General features: G+C 45.2%; 1 protein-coding gene across 1 annotated transcript; it reads right to left on the reverse strand.

Moving 5' to 3' along the window:
• Positions 1-2: 2 nt before the first annotated feature.
• On the reverse strand, positions 3-6,170 carry barhl1b (BarH-like homeobox 1b). The gene is made up of 3 exons (XM_040197938.2): positions 4,931-6,170; positions 2,188-2,410; positions 3-1,084 (listed from the first exon to the last, which is right to left on the reverse strand). The coding sequence occupies exons 1-3, from the start codon at positions 5,382-5,384 to the stop codon at positions 796-798; spliced, it is 966 nt and encodes a 321-aa protein (XP_040053872.1). The 5' UTR covers positions 5,385-6,170; the 3' UTR covers positions 3-795.
• Between the last annotated feature and the right edge of the window lie 11,818 nt (positions 6,171-17,988).

Here is a 17,988-nt window from a genome sequence, read left to right on the forward strand (position 1 = left end):
TATTTATTTCTTTTTTATTCTGACTTCTTCTCCTGTATAGTTTCTGAGGGCTAATCTAGCCTATTATTTTCAACTGGATCACCGCGGTCTGAAACGCACACAATAGATCAGACAAACCAACAAAGCAAAGTGTTTCTTTAAAATCCGTCTCTTTCGAATAAAATGCAAAATATTCTTATTTACAAGTTTATGACTGCTGATCATCTTGGTCTTCACGTGGAGAGAAAAGTCAAGACAGATTTAGAAAGGGCAAAAAAGAAATATTTACTAATACCTTTGGATCCTCTACAATATATTAATATTACATGGAAGGGTGTAGCTTTGCCAATATCCATGAACACCCATGTAATAATAATAGTGATATAATAATTATAATAATACCAATAGGAGGTCTGCTTGGCATCGTATTGTTGGTCACCAAAAATGTATCTGTTGTTGGGAAAAAAAACACCAGAGAGTACTGAAACTGGGATCAAATAAATAAATAACTTAGATGCTTTGATTCATATTGAAAAATAAATAAGTTATAAATAAAGCTCATGTCCCAAAAAAAAAGGGGAAAATTCTTCCCACGCAGTCAGTTCGAGTCACAAAGCTCCGTCCAGAGTTCAGCCTCAATCGGCAATTTCGCACCATGAAGGCCTCGGACACTTTCCTTTCCTGCGGCTCGTCCCCTTTTTATTTGTATCTGTCTTTGTTTCATTTCTTCTTAGGAGTCCTGCCGAGCTCGGCGTACAAAAACAAAACAGAAAAAAAAAAAAAAAAAAACAGAAAAGATAACCAGCAGGGACCAGCTCATCGCTGCTGAGCCGGTCGACTAAGCACGCCGGACATGGGGGGCAGAGGCGGCTCGCCGCCCCCCTGCAGGCCGTGCAGCAGGATCCGGGGAACCAGGGGTCTCTGCAGGGACGGCGGGGGCGCCGAGGGGCCCCTGTACAGGTAGAGGGCCGCTCCAGGGTCCAAGTTGGACACCAGGCTTTGTGGGTAGAAGTACGGGGAGGGAAACATCCTCTGCAGGGCCGAGTAGTTCCCGGCCTCCGCTAATAGTTCGAGACCCACCGCCGTCTGCCTCTTCCACTTGGTCCTGTTAGAGAGGAGAGACGCCGATTTAGCTTTTGGCTTGATGCAAGTGTGTGTTTGAATCTGACAAACGCCGAAAATGCCCCCCGTCAGTTCACCTTGGGTCCAATTAGATATCAGCGATGCATCTGTTTTGGGGTTGTGTTTTTTTTTTAACACCGAAATCTCCAACATGCCACTTGTACTCACACCCAAGGATGTCTGCTAGATTGCAGACAGGCTGCACTCCACGCAGGTGAATAATTCATAATAAATATAATTGAGTAGATATAGTGGTTTGTTTGAATTATTGATATGCACACATGCAACAATGCATTATTCATACGCCAAAGTGTTGTTTTTATATTTATTTATGTCATTTAGCTGCCCAGGAGTCAAAGCTGGGGAAGAATAAATGCTAAAGTTAATCCAGCCGAAAAATGTGGAAAACAAGTTTCTTTCTTTTTTTCTTCTTTACATTGATGAAGACAGTTTCTCTTGCACAGAGTTTTATTAATTTACAAAACGGTGGCAGCTCTGTTCCCCTGCTATTTGCCGGGACTTGAATCGGATGCTGCAGAAGTAATCATGTTGCATGAAGATGCTGCAAACTGAGATGATAAACTCAGACAAGCGTCGCAAAACCCTAATAAATAGAAATAAAAACGTGTTAGATATCGAAATCAAAATAGAAAAGCCATGCTTAAAATATAGAATACGAATTAAACCATTATCTAGACTGTCAGTGGCGCTAATTGGGATCAATGAATCAGCTGTCAATCCATATAATACTTTTAGGTAAATAAACCGGATGTAGCCTCTATTATTGTAGAATTATAGAATCTACAGAAAAGTAATTCCCCGTCTTTGAAACTGTGTTGGGGTTTGTCAGCGATCAAACGATAAATGCATGCATGCTGATCAATAATTTAAATACCGTTTGGGTTCAGTCCTCGTGGCGGAGGCTCATGTACAGTTAAGTGAAGTGAACTCATGAAACTTTTAGGGCGAGAGGAAAAAAAACATGGCGTCCCTGGGTCCAACGGAGTCATGAGCCAGCCGTGAGAAACCAGATTGCCCCCCCCCCCCCCCCCCCCCTCTCCCCCTCCTAAGCAGCAGCGTCTTTACCTGCGGTTCTGGTACCAGGTCTTGACCTGCGTGTCGGTGAGGTTGAGGGAGGCCGCCAGCTCCATGCGGTCCTGGACGCTCAGGTACTTCTGCCGCTCGAAGCTGCGCTCCAGCTGGGCCAGCTGGTGGTCCGTGAAGGCCGTCCGGGCCTTCCTGGGCTTCTTCAGCCGGATCTGCGAGCTGTCCCTGCTGCTGGAGATCTCCCTGTCCCCCTCCTCTTTCACTGGCGGATAAGAAGAAGGCGCGCAAGAAAAAAATAAAAACAAAGACGATTAGATGGTGGAAGCAGAGAAGCGGCCTCGTGCGTAATGTGGTACATCCGTCTTCGTGTGGACAGATACATCTGTGCAGAAGCATCGAGGCAGACAAATATCAGAGCCAACTAAAATACAAACGTCTCCGCTGCGTTTCAAAAGCGTTAAGCTGCTTACTTTGATCACGGAATTGAAAATGTAAAAAATTCAACAACTTTTATTTTTTTAAATACTTTGACCTGCCTGTCCTGTTTGATGTGCACCGATTACAGACTTGATCGGTGTTTTGATTTACTGGATTTAGTAAATTTGTAATAATATTAATAATGATAACAATAATGCATTGCTCCCCCTTTCAAAATAATGCGATACAGCTCGCATGTCCGGACCGGTACGCATCGCTTAATTGGTTTTAAATGTAGTTTGTCCGTGTACTGTATATGAGAATAAAACCGTCCCTTTTATTTCGAATAATTTAAAATTACTGAATTTAACACCAACTGAAAACTATTTACATGAGGCAAATTTTGAAGAAAATTTGAAGAAAAAGGCATCAAACATTTTTTGTTTAAATGTTTAAAAAAAAACTATTTATCTACACTTGAGAGCAATTGACAGTTTCGACTGTGGCGCTGGAAACCGTGCCTATAGGCTATATGGAGCTATTTGATTTGGGTTTAAATTGTTATGAAAAGCTCTTCCAATATTCGCACTTCCAATCTGATATTCCTCCCGTCAGCAGAGGCGCAGCCTTTGTTCTTGTTCTGCGTGGTGTCATGTAAGGGCGAGCCTTGATATGCAGTCCTTATTCTCTGAGATAGAGGGGTAAAAAGAAAGGAAAGAAAGGAGAAAGGGGGAGGAGTGGGGGACGAGCGGGGCGAGATATCTTGGTAGTTGAATAGTTGAATCGTCTCAAGGAGCACAATAATCCGACTAATTGAGCCACAAGGGAAGGACGAGCCTTTCAAGCGCGACCGGAGGAACTTCACAGGACCGTGGAAATGAGTGGAAATCAAGGGCTCGCGCGGCCTTGCGCGCTTACAAATCTGATTAGCGCCGGGGACAAATTGCATCAAATCCCTGAAATATGAGAGGAGGCGGATTCGTGGAAATCAAAGCCACCGTGCACCGGGCGCGCCGTGGGCCCCGCGGCTCCCTCAATCAATCAGCGCGCCGATCAGCACCTCCAGCCACACTGTGACACAAGTGAGCGCGGGCGGACACACGCGCGCACGCGCACGCTCTCCGAGTTTGTCTAAGGAATTGATGACGTGTGGCCGTATCGATATGCTCCCAGGAAAAGTGTTAGGCATAAAACTACAGCGAGCCTATGGGTGAATAAAACCAAAATAAATAAGTCAATATTGAAATCCTAATATTTTAATAATTCATTGTCATTTATTGAATTTGATATTATAGTTCCCCTCATAGCCTACAGCGGTCGACGTCTTTACAGACACTGCTTCATTAAACTGTCAATGTAGGTGACATGTGTGTTATGGCTGACATGATTGGAAACAGAGAGAGGCCCTTGATGGCATTTATCTGGAGGCGACCCTGTCATCTCTCCCGTTCGTGCCTCCTTGACATCAACAGATGCTTTTCTGGATATGCTGCTAACGCAAGGGCTTGAAAAGGCGCCCGCGTTGATTTAAAGTGTATAAACCTCATAAAGATGAACCCATTGGTTTGCCACCGCGCAGGGACAAATCTCAGGTTTCCACCACCGCGAGGCAGCAGCTGAGGCGGCTCGATGTGCCCTCATTGATGGCCTCCTGTGGCCGGCTAACTAAGTACTGTCACTTTATTTATTATTAAAATGTGTTATGCTGTTGTTATTGTTTTTTTACAGTTTCCCCGCAATATTTCTCCAGCCATATAGAATATATTATCCTTCTGAAATACATTTATGTTATACTATTATTATTGTATGAAGTAAATAAATGAAGTAATAAACAAAAATATTTTTATAAACTTCCTTACCTATTTATTTTTATTTTTTATTTGTTTTGTCAGCAGCATGACTGAAAACTTACGTTATGTCTATATTGGGAATAGCAGGTTGGATTTCAATGAAATTGAAATGGTTATTTGTTTCAACTTCATGATACCCTATTTCTCTATATTGAACCACTTTTATATTTTGTACAACACCTCTATTATTGTTTGTATTGCCGTATTATTTAATCATTATTTAGTGTGGTCCGTCCTAATTTTCAAAAACTCCTTTTTTAAGATGAACAAAAAAGCACCATAACCAGCCAACCTGGAGCTAAACATTAAACAAATATACACGTATAAGTTTCAAATATAAAACAGCAAAAAGCAGAGCTTCAGCTACAGATTCAACTACAATCACTTTTTTAAAAACAGGCCATATCGATAAGGGCCACAAGTCCCGTGTGAAAGCAAAGGGCCAACTCGGTTCCCTTCCACCCTCCTCTCCGGCGCCCAACAGCCGCTCTCACTCTACTTGTCTCCCTCCTTACCTTTATATTCACTGTCAGACGAAGAGTTGCTGTGGATTTTCTCCATAAAGTCTTCCGCTATCTTGGAGACCAGCCTGCCCGCCGCCTCCTGAGTCGGCTGTCCATTGCTGGAGTAGGGCGCGCAGGCGGCGAGGGGCTTACAGTCCGCGAGAATGTCTCTGATGAGGAACGACGAGGTCACGGTCCTCTGCTGCGACCCGGCCGATATCTGCGCCTGCTGGAGGTGCGGCGGCAAGCCGACACCGTGACCTTGCCTCAGGGCCACCTCGTCCGCGCATTCCCTCCGCGGCGACGGAGGCGACGAGCAGCCGCTCTCCGCGTCTGATCTCGGGCTGAACTCCAGTGGCGAGCGGCACTCCCCCGCCAGGCTCCCCCCTTTGGACACCGGACTTCCCGGCCGGTGGGACAGCAGCGAGTCGATGCCAAAACTGGACCCGTTGGCGGACGCCTCCATTGTCTTGATCGAGGCCTCCTCAAACTACCATTTGGTATTCAGGACAAGTTTTATTTAAGGGAAGGAGGGAGGGGGGGTCCGGCAGAGAGGAAATAGTCCCCCGCTCCGCAGCGAGAATTGTTTTTGGAAGGGAGGCTACAAATGAAGATTATTCATCTGCTATTTCCAGTTGCACCACAAAATATCTCCAGGCTAAGTTAAACGTCGCCGCATCCGATGTTTTAATTGTTATGGTCGTTAGGTCTCGAAGGACGTGTCCTCCTGGTGTCGATGTATAGTTTCTTTTTGGGGGGGTGAGTCGCCGCCGATTCGATTCTGCTTCCTTCCACCAACTGCGTCTTCGGTTGAGTTCAGTAAACCTCGCCGGGAAGATGAAAATTACCTAACAGCAAAACTCGAAAATCGGAGGAAAATAAAGACTATTTGTGGATATTCGGGAGCAGCAGCGCACCGGTCTCTTCGGGAGGGAGAAGAAAAGCACTTTCAGCACCATGGACAGGTACGCGTCAGACCCGATTGAGGACCGCAGGGGAGCTTCCTCGTGTGGCCACACAGTAGACGGATTCCTTCAAATACAACGAGACAACCTTTGCAAAAAGACAAACAAATACTAAAAAGCAGAGCTCGAGTCGAGAGCGAGGAGTCCGATCGCCGCAGCAGCCGACGAGGAAGACGTCGGACGACGCGATGTGCGAGGAGAGGTAAACTGGGTTAAAGAGTCACAACTGGCGAGTAAGAGGACAAGATGCGACGGGGGTGGGAGGGATTCCCAAAAAATAGAACTTGAGGAAAAGTCAGGAGCTAGGTTTTAAGAGCGACCCGTCCACGTGAGTCCCCAGTGACGAGCCTTCATTGGCTAAGGGGAGCTGGAAGTGGACCTCCCTACACGCCCACTCACTCGATCCTCCCTCCCTCCCTTCCTCCCTAGCTCTCCCATCCTCCCCCTGTCCTCCCTGGCTCATCTTCACTTTGATAAAAGAGACACTGAATTCATCAGGAGACTCAGATGCAACTGTTTACAGGCAATTTTCACACTGTTTGCTTTCATTACATCATTGATGAGGCTTATAATGGGGTTATTATGTGGAGCGGCTTGGTGTTTTTCTTCTCGACCCTTTCTTGACTGGATTTGTTTCTCACCTCAGCACATCCTATTTTTTTTTCTTTTACACATTTTTTGTTCAACCTTTCACTTTTTATTATTATCACATATTTCTATTTTATTTGTCAATTAACGGTTTATTTGATTTATCGTTGTTGCAGTGCAAATATGTTGATAAAACGAAATTAATGGAAACAGAATAATAAAATGATAATAACATTTTTAATCATTATTATAGCATAATTATTATGTCACAAGTAGTATTTCTCCCTGCTTTTATTTTGGAAATAATTTGAATTCCTTACAGGCCTCAATTTCTTTTTCTCAAAACATTGTTATTATTAGATTCTGGAATTTTCATCATTTTGCCCTTCAGTCGAAATCCCCAAACAATCTTTGCAGATACACCGCCATCATGACAATATATTTTTATAGCCTTTCAAATAAGGAAATGAGTGGAAGATGAATATTATAAAATACCATTAACGTGTATATTATTTCTGCTATTGCCATTATTGTTTTTGAGCAGGAACAACATCTCGTCGTTGAGCAGACCTTATTTAGAGCATAATGACTATCTAATAGTCCCTGGTAATTGTATACAATACTCAGAGCAGCGTGACGCAAAACAACTTCAAGGCGCCATTGTGTGCACGTTTCACCTTAACATGCGTGAAATGCCATTGTGTGCACTTTTAGCGCTTCACTTCCCACAACAGTTTGCCCCGCGCGACGGCCTCGACAGACCCTAATAATCTAACACCCCCCCCCCCCCGCCCACCTCTCATCATCGTTGACACCCCCCTCCTTCTCCTCCACCCCATGTGACCACCAGATTGGAGGCGCGCATCGGTCTCAGACACCGGCAGGTTAGTGAATCCGCTCCCCGCTCCCATGGGGTCCCATCTCGGCTGCAAGCTGTCACATACGAGGCGGGGACAACACAGAAATAAGGCAACACCCACCCACCCTGACTTAGCGGTTTCTTTCTACTCTGCTGGTGCATGAAAAGGAGCAGTGGTTTGATGCTTTCTCTCACAGTTTTTTTTTTGTGTGTGTGTGTGTGTGTGTGTGTCTCCTTCTCTGTTTCCTCCCTGTTCCCCGTGTCCACCGCTCCAGCGCTGTTGTAAATAAATCATAAGCTGATTAAACCGATTTCTTCCTCCTTTACTATCATAAAACTTAAAGAGAAGCTTTTCTCAATTGGATTTGTTTCCTCACAGAAGACCACAAAGTTCTTAACGCTATATTACCCCAAATGTTTTTTGTGTTTTTAATGTATCCACATTTGTGGAGTACAAACATAAAATGGTGAAGTTAAATCGTTTTTACCGACAAACCTTGAAAGAATATCATGGTTGGTTTGAAGCAACAACTCCCAAAAACAATAACAGACGTCTGATTATTTTGCATTAGAAGAATACAACCATGGACTATTTTTATTATCATTTATTTTACAGATATTTTTCAACAGTAGCTTGCTCTTTTAAATGACAGAAGAGTGACGTAAATCTTGACAATGCCTTTTCTGTCCAGCAAATAGTCCCCTTAAAATATATTAGAAAATGTTTATTTACAATTATTTAACTAAACAGAAATGAGCAAATCCTTAAACTGCAAAAGTAATTTCAAAGCGTGTGTGAAAAGGATTATAAATTTAACAAAAATGTAGATTGCACAAATTATTATTTGTTAATTAAATTGTTGTTTTTTCAATTAAATGTACTGTAACTCTGTGCACATTCAGTTTATAAATCCTATAAAATCTGGAAAACGTATCCTTTCCTGTCTGCAGCTGAGGCTCATACTGCTGCCAATGTTGGACAATCGTGTCTCTGATTAGAGCTCAATTTATTTTCTTTCATTCTTTTTCCAGGAAGTGGTTTGAATTTGAGAGCCAGGGCACTGTCACCTGAATGCTGAAATAGACACACACACACGCACACGCTGATGTTGAGGGAAGGTATTATTGATCCATGTTAAAGAGAGGAAACAGGAATGCCCATCTCAAATCATGGTATTATTGATCTACATTAAACATTCCCACTCCTCCCACTCACATTTTTACCAAAACAAAGTTGGCACCCTTGGGTCATTTCAGTGAAGTAACCCCTCTCCCTCCTCTCTCTTCCCCCTGATTGGGGATGACAGCTGCACAGTTATTTTGATTAAATATATTTAAGACCAATATTGATACTTTTATTCTGATCAGACCACAAGTCTTGGAATAATTACGAAAGTATCAATAATATAAAGCTTAAACGTAGATCAACATCAGTTGTATCTTAATAACCTATACTGAACCTATCTCTTAATAATCTGTGGTATTTTATTTAGCTTCATTTCCTTCCCTCTGCATTATTGGAATCCTGCCCACCACTAATACTACTAATAAGGCCGGCTGAGCTTCCTCAGCTTCAACTTGCTTTTTAGTGTGGGGAGAAGGAAAAGAAAACATTGCGCTACGTTTTATTTACTCGCTCAGTCGAGCAGGTGAGTTAGATATACATCTGGATATGTGTTGTAAAAATATGTGTCGTCTTTGAATAAACTTTGGCATCTCTATCGTTTTGGAACATCGAGGAAAGCATGTCTTTCGAAGGGGATGTATGTTAAAAGATGACTCTTCTCAACAAACAAACAGGATAAAAAAAATAAAAAACAGCGGTGAAAAAAAAATATATATATATAAATAAAAAGGCGCTTGCTGTGGAGCTGGTGCTGTACCCCGGACCAGTCAGGGATGCAAATGATGCACCTTAACGCCATCAGGTACTGGAGTTGACAGAAAATAATGAGAACCCGCTGAATCTTTTATAAGGTTAACACTCACATTTCCCAGTCAGCTGTCACACAAGAAAGAATTTAGCACATGCATGCGGGCGAAATAAACCTTCATCGTCTCATTAATGCTGACAGGGCCCTGGACCGGCAGCTCCCAGCGCCGGCGCCGCCACCACCTTTCGTTTTGTGTCGGTAATTTGCAGCGGAGACAGACCCCCTTCTCCTGGAGAGAGGGAGGAGGAGAGGGAGGAGAAGGAGGGGGAGGAGGAGGGCGAGGTATACATTAAGGAGGACAGCGGGAGCGAGAGGGAGAGAGGGGAAATGGTAGAGGATTGTAGAGGAAAAAAGAGAGGGAAGGTGGGCCGTGAGGCAGGGGAGGGGAGGGGGGTGGAAAGATGGCTAACGCGCCAGGAGTCTGATTCTCCCCTAATTGGAAGCATTGGGCATTGTCAACGGAGGGTTTTCAGCTGCTCGCTGACAGGTAGAGCCGTCAGAATGATAGCCCACTTGTCAGCGCAAAAGACCAATAAAAACAAACCACTTTTGATTTAATTGGAGGCCTAACCATGCTGTGTGTGTGTGTGTGTGTGTGTGTGTGAGGTAGAAAGTGTGAGTTGCCTGCAGGGCCAATGGGGGGGGTGATGAGTGGGGGGGGGGCATTCTGTGTGTGTGAAGGAAATCATCAGTGTAGCCATCAACGTGCCTCCGTCTTTGCCGTCGTCTGAGCTCTCATCCGGCTGCTCCCCGGGGCCAGTGGTCACCGGTCGCCCGCGGGGAGAGGAGTTTCAGCTGGGAGGGGGCAGGTTGTGATTCCGTCCCAGGAGAGCCTTCCCGGAGCAGCAACATCAGAGCCGAGAACAGTTTCTCCCTCTTGCTCATCTCCCCTTTGTGTTTTCTTCATCCTCCATCAACAGAGTTGGGGTCCAGCCCTTCATTACGGGATGAGCAACGGTTGACATTTGCCGCGCTCCTCTGTCGACTGACACCCGTACGGCCACAGCTTTTCTGTCCCAGAGAGCAAATGTCACCGGCGGAGGCGGCCGCGTAGGACCTGTAGTGTGGTTTGTCTCTGTGTGCTCCCTTAAAGGTGCATCAGTTGAATGGTGGCGACTATGAAAATAATTGATGCTGAAGTTCAAACGGAGTAGAAAGCAAAAAAAATAGAAAAATCAGGTTTGGGTTCAGGAGTAGTTCACTGAGTCCAGCTGTCCAAGCCAACTTTTTCCTTTGGTGTACCTAACTTTTTTCATTCAGGCACACCCACATTTAAATCTCTGCCAAAGAGGTCGGGTTGGATTCGGCGTGTTGCCTAATGGATGCTGATACGGATGATGTCTGCGGTGGGACTTGGAACGGCCACCGCAGTATCATCCTGATAAAAACAATATAATACATAATTATTGATACGATCATTTATTTCAACAACCAACATTCAGCGACTACCAGGGTCAGAGCCGATCAAAGGCAGAGTAGCAGGCTTTCCAGGAAACAACAAAAAATAAAAAAGAAGCTACAGAGAGACCGGCCCGCAAAATGTTGGGTCCGCCGATGAAAACGGTTTGTCGCACGTGACAGATTTTTGGTTGCTTGTGAAAATATGGTGCCACGCTGAAACCATGCCTTTCCTTTCGTTGTTGATTTGCTTTGTGCAGGAAACTATTTCATGCTGTTTAATAAACCAAATGCCTGGCTTGACTGGCCGGCACGGAGCCCTGACCTCAAGCACCTGCAGGATGATCTGAAAACAATGAGCCAGGCATTAAAAACCAGAGCAAGTCCCTGCAGCCTGACTCCTAAATCTGGTGGAAAAACACCAGGTAGCGGAGGCTGTTTTACTGTGGGAGCAGATGGATGCTCATGTATCTGGAATGACATGTTCAACTGCAACATACGTAGTTAATGTAGTGCAGTGCATACTTTTGGCTGTAACTTAGCGCAACGACAATCTGAATGGTTTGCTCAATGCTGATGAATAGAAATATTAAAGACTGAGGGGAAGGGGGGGTAGATTGGTTTGACTAACATATAACTGGTCCATGTATGTTGGAACTGGATTGAAACTGGCACTGGTTGACAGTTTCCAGCCGAGGGGATCTTGTGGAGCTCATTAACACCCTACATTTGAATTCCCATGAGACCACTTACACCTGAGTAAATATTTGCATTCGCTGCTGCAATGTATTTGGACCAAGTGCGTTGAAATATCTTTGATTTTGATCGGTTGCTTAATGTTCTCCATGCAGTTTGAAATATCCGTACACATTTTGAACTTGCCTCGCATCGGCGTCTACACCTCTAAACCTTCCCCAGACCATCGCAAAGAGCACACAATTAATTAACAGCTGTAATAGTCGGGACGCCTCGGTTGGCCCTCTTGACTAATGTGTGCGTGTATTTCATAATTACAGGTTCACGCGTGCATCCCAGGGCCCACCTGACCGTCCTGCGCTGTCGGCTCTGGTGCGCTTCCTCTTCCAGCCAGCGTTTTATTATTCTTGACAGAGTTCAACAAACACATCTGGTCAGAGGATAAGAGGCGATGGAAGGAGGGTGCCAAGAGGCGGAGAGGTGAGTGAGGGTGACAGTGGTGAGGGGTGTGGGCAGGGGGGAGGACGAGGACCTACAACCATCCATCATCCTAACGGGCCCCTCGTGAGGAATGCCCGTCCCTTCAAGCCCGATCCCCTCCAAAAGAGGATGGAGGGTATCCGGCTGTAAGTGAACGTGTCTAGATAGTGTTAGGTGTTTTAATTAGCTGATTATAATGAACAGTTTACCAGTTGTTCAAATGTCCTTTAGAAACAACCACATATTTTGACATATGAGTGACAAAGACGTCTTGCAGCCGTGCCAAGAGCTAAGGAGGAGGCGGTATGAAGTACAGGCACACGGATTTGTGTGCAGGAGGTCAGAGTTGTTGGCAGCGTTGACGAAAGTAAATATGAAAAAAACGGGTTCATTTTTGACCGTGACCATATTATTCTGTCAACCGTTGCTAACTGTAAGTAGTTATTTCAACCCAATCCATGATATTTCCCTAATCCTAAATCATTTTGTACCCAAACATACGGTATATCAAACAAACATAAACTTAGCTGTGAACAAAACGCTAAGGTGAAAATCAGTAATCAGTAATTACTTTTTTCAGTGACGAGTGATGTGGGAGATTATAATTTGAAGTTCAGCACACTTAACGATCCCAGCGATGCATTGTGACTTTTAAAGTCTGATGGATGGTTTGTATCATTGCGTGGACAGCAGGATGTTATCCTCAACCAAAAAAGGAAATGTGCTTCTGAGTCACTAAAAAGTTGTCTCATTTGCATATTGCGTCTTCTGGTCACTGGTAGCATGTGTTCAGGCTGTAAGGCTTCCGTAGAGGAGGGGGCTTCTCCGGGGTCCTGTATGCGCTCACTAACTGTGACGTAGTGTAGCTAAACTTCAGCGTTGTTTGTCAAAATTAACTCTATTTTATTTTATTTCATCAAAAACTAAAGCATCCAATGTCAACTTTTAGCAACTAGAAGTTATGCTCATTATTCATTTATCTAGCAAAACGGTGAATGTTTTCCTCTTCCAGGGTGTAGTAGTTCAATGTTATCCCGTCATGTGGACTCCCGCTGAGTGATGGCGTATCGGTGGGCTCACATTGGACGAGGGGTCCCCTGCAGCTGCCACAGGGAGACGCACACAAGCTGCTGGACGGTGCCGAGACCGCTCCCCTCCAGGTCCAGGCTGCCCCTACCCTGCCAGGGGAGGCCGAGGCGGGCCGGGCCCTTGGCCTTCTCCCTCCATGTGGGGAGGTGGGGGCATTAGAGAGGCCGTGCATACGTCTATGAATCACTGTGGCCACGCCCACACATACACACACACACACACACACACACACACACACACACACACCAAAACACTTATTGAAGAGCGATGTCTGACCAAACGTCATTCGAGGTTACTATTTACATTATCTTTCCATCTTTGCGTCGTCTGATATTGAATTTTATATCCATGCTTTACAAACTTCATTTGTTGGCATGATTCCGCAAATGTTGCTGTTAACTGTTCTTTTCCATCTGATGGTCAGGCGTTTTCTAGCTGCATTTTAAAATTTAAATATATGTTCCTACAGCTAACTGAGCAGTTGTTACTGCAAAAAGAATATGTCAGGCCTTGTTCTAGTTGTGTCACACAGACACACACTGCGCACATCATGGCAGTTTTCTATTCTGGCCTTAAACTCCCTGCCTCCTTATTTGGCCAATATGCAGGTAATATGTGGGGTCGCAACATCTCAATTATCACGCCTCCTGTCAGACGCTCCCTATCCTCCGCTCGCCGCTACCTTCCACTTCCAACATGCCTTCACCCCCCCCATCCACCCCCCAGCCCACCACCTCCCCCTCGCCGCTCCCGCAGTGACTTTTATTGCTTCATTAGCATGCTCCACATGCTGCGGTGCACACCCACGCTCCGCGAGCCTCCAAACCCTAACAAGGTTTGGCAGATCAGTGCGTGATGAGGGGATGATGAGGGTCTCTATCTGCTAACAGCCCACCTACCTGGCGCCGCGGCCCATTTTTGTCCAAGGGTGCGCTCGACCTGGTGATGCGGAAAGTAAGGGGAAACAGCTGGACGAGCTGGTGCGAAGGTTTTTCCTGGTGTCACGCCTGAAATCTCATAGCAGATGAGATGACCTGCAGAAGACTTTGTGTTATTTGAAGTCTTCCGATTCCAATTTTGTACCCGAGATTTGGCAACAATATTGTAGTTTGAGGTTGAATGGGTTGCTTTTAAATGTGCAAAAAAGGATGAGTCCCTCGTTTGAATACCCAATTCAGTGGAAACAATACAGAGCTCTACTCAAGAGTTTATGATACATACAGGTCCAAAAGTTGACGTGGAATAATTAAACTAAATTTAAAAAATAGTTAAATTAAAATTCAGATTTTGGACGGGATTATAATGTTGTCACAACATTACAACTTTACGGCCAATGAAAAAAAAAAAGCAAATAAATGATTGAGTCTGATAAAATATGCTACAGACACATTATCACGTATTAGCATCTTGATGTCTCGTCCCCAGACGCGACGCAGATTCCTCACCTGCTCTCCTGTAGTTCTGTCTGGTTTCTGTGTAAAATACCTGTTGGGATGCATGCAACCATGTTCTATTTCCTGTCAAAATAATCCATCTACAGCTAAGCAGGTATGTCCAAGTTGTGTTTAGAGTGTGTGTGTGTGTTGGTGTTCAGCGTGTAGAATAAGACCCCAGAAAATGCTCATTAGAGTTGACCTTGGCACTTGGAGGCTGCGTTTGATGGATCGGGTACAGGGCCAAACAAGCCCCCGGGGAGCCATGATCTTATCTCTTATTGTACACACACACCTCTCCCCCCCCCTTCCCCGTTGACCCTGCCCCCGCTCCGCGCTCACTCACACTCCTCTGCTCTACACGCATCACAGGCAGAATAAATCTGTGTCTGACACCACAGGAAAAGAGAGAGAGAGAGGAGAGGAGCGGGGAGGCCTGAGGGAGTAAAGGAGAGAGTGCTTGAAGAGGGAGAGGAAAGTGGGGGGTGGGGGGGGGGGTGCAGGAGGAGAGGAAAAACCCCCACAGAGGGGGCCGCGGAAAACCAATACTCACTGAGGTGTCATTACCTACATTACTCAGATCTGTGTGAGTGTGTATGTTTAAAACAAAACAACCTGCCGGGCCCACTGAGTTTTAAAGGGAAACTCAGGAAATTGGCTGAGTGGGGGAGGAAGGAAGGAGGGAAGAGGGGTGAGGATCAGTGGAGGATGAGTCTGAGATGAAAGAGGAGACTCTCAGGTGTCTCTGTAGCGCGTTCACAGTTTGTTTTGTTCCTTTTACCTGTCCTTCTTCTCCACAACATACACACACAGAGCAACAAACACACACACACACACACACACACACACACACGCACGCACATTATTGCCACCGCCACCCTTCTGCCTCCCCCTTCTGCTCCCAACTAGGGGACACACCAAAAACACAAAGAGACATGAGGCAACATCCACCGCCAGGATGGCAAAGTTTCTCCCCCAACCACCCAGCATCCCCATATTCACAGGGGTGGCATCACAGGCTCGTGAACTCTTTGTGGTCTCTTCTTCTGCTGCTGCGCTACGGGGAGAAAGTGACACTCTGAAGTCTTAATTGAGGTTTACCTGCTGTGTGTGCGTGTGTCTTTCTTCACCCCCCCCCCCCCCCCCACACACCCCTCCAACCTCCCCCTCGGTGTTGTTGTGTGTTAAAGTGTGGTTAAACTTTATAATCAAGCCTACAGGGTGCTGAAGCGAGGAGAGAGGGGCGTGTGATGACATTACAAACGCTGGTTGTTTACGGCGCTGCTAGCAGCCGCGGCAGCGGGCGGCTAGCTTGCTACCTGCACCTAGCGCGCAACACCAACAACAACAACACAAAACAACGCAAAACTCTTCCACATTATCGCTGTCACTCAACAATCCTCTAAACAAACCTCTTAGTGTTGCCAGTAAGGAGTAAGGAATTTGAGTCAAATGCAACTATTTACTGAATCTTTGGGCATGTTTGAATGGCTCCCTTCGTTTCTCTCTGCACCGTCCCCTTTACCTCGCTTCTGTCTGTCAGTCTGTCTTTGCAGAGATCTGGGAGGGACAGAGAGACTGATGTCTCGGCTCCTCCAGGATCCCACCAGGAACGCCTTTTGACAGTTGCCGGAGCGGCAGGATACAGCGCAAAGATGTTGCTGTAATTGCACCTGGTTGCGTCATGAAAAAGTAATAATTTGCTGTCAAGGACGTCAAGGTGTCAGCGTTCGGCAGGAGTTGATAAGGTATTGACTGCCTCCAGAGGGCTCGCTCACTCACTCTCGCTCATGCTGCTTTCATAAAGTTGACTCCCAGAGAAAGAGGGAGACGGTAGAGGTTGGGGAACAGGGGAGAGGAAGAGGGAAGGGAGGGATATTGAAAAAAAAGGACGAAAGGAGAGAGAAATGAGCAATGAAAATATTAGGCTAAAGACAGCCTGTGTGCTCTGAGCTCTGAGCACATTAATTGCACTCTATTTGCAAACCCTGTTCATTTATAATACATGGCACAGGTTGCCTTAAATTATACATAAGCGATCAACAGGCTAAAGCAGCGTGGCGTGCGCCCTGCAAGTTGAATAATACACAATTACCACCTGGCTCACTCTTCTATTCACTTTGATTGCTGTGGCGCGGGTTGCGACTCGCCACTCATTGATACACAGGCAGCAAAGCGAGCTGGGAAAAAACCTGTGACGCGTTGTTGCAAGGTGGTCCCCGCCGCTCCCAGTGAACCTCGATCTGAGTGTGAACACAAAGCCTCATGGGAAGTTTGACCTCCTCAGCTGAAGGCGAGCCCACAGGTAAGCGTCTTTCAGTCGGGTCGAGAAATAAAAGTGTGTGGTGTCAGGCAGTGGGTAACACGAGTGCACGTACACATGTACTTTTGCATTTCAAATTGTTCCTATTTTGGTTGCAAATGACATATCAATATATGTATTATGATACCTTAGTTCGACAAATAAATGTTTTATGCAGCAAAAAACAAAGTTCTTAAAACCATCGGCACAGTAACTATTGTGAAAGTGTATTCAAATAAGATTTTAATCTGGTAAAAGAATCAACAATCAAGATGAGGTGAGCATTTAAAGATTTCTGCACTAAACAGATTTTGAAAGGCTGCTTTAAACAGTGTTTGGGGACGATAAAACTATTGAGGTTGGATACCGGGCCCGTTGGGCACACCAAGCCGACCTTAATGTAGGAACCTTGGATGCAGCAGTTGGCCCTGGTGCCTGCTTGGATGCCTTCTCTTCCATCAACCTTGATCAACTGACTTCTTTATTTTCAAAGTCTAAATCTTCTACTTGTCTCTTGGATCCGATTCCGACCAAGCTGCTTAAGGACGTTTTTCCTTTAGTTAGCACATCCTTATTAGATATTATGAATCTGTCTTTGTTGACAGGACATGTACCACAGTCCTTCAAGGTAGCTGTAATTAAACCTCTTCTTAATTTAACCTACTCTTGCTCCAGAGGTGTTGGCTAACTACAGACCTATCTCTAATCTTCCCTTCCTCTCTAAGACCCTTGAGAAATCCGTCGCAAATCAATTATGTGACTTTTTACAAAACAATGCTTTGTTCGAGGATTTCCAGTCAGGATTTCGAGCGCATCATAGTACAGAAACAGCACTGGTGAATATTACGAATGATCTTCTACTTGCATCGGACCAAGGACTCATCTCTTTTCTTGTCTTGCTGGACCTCAGTGCCGCATTTGATACCATAGACCATTGTATCCTGTTGCAGAGACTAGAACATTTAATTGGTATCAAAGGAACTGCACTCAGCTGGTTTATATCCTACTTATCGGATCGATCCCAGTTTGTGCTTGTAAACGGTGAATCCTCAAAGACCACCAATGTCGGTCACAGAGTACCACAAGGTTCTGTACTTGGACCAATTTTATTTACCCTCTATATGCTTCCTTTGGGCGATTTTATCAGGAATCAACGCATAAACTTCCATTGTTATGCAGACGATACTCAACTGTATCTGTCGATCAAGCCAGAAGAGATGGATCAGCTAGTTAGACTTCAAGAATGTCTTGGAGACATCCAAACTTGCATGACCGGCAACTTCCTCATGCTAAACTCAGAAAAAACGGAAGTTATCCTGATAGGCC

Source organism: Gasterosteus aculeatus, chromosome 14 (assembly GCF_964276395.1).
Source record: "Gasterosteus aculeatus chromosome 14, fGasAcu3.hap1.1, whole genome shotgun sequence".
In the NCBI taxonomy this organism is placed as follows: Eukaryota; Metazoa; Chordata; class Actinopteri; order Perciformes; family Gasterosteidae; genus Gasterosteus; species Gasterosteus aculeatus.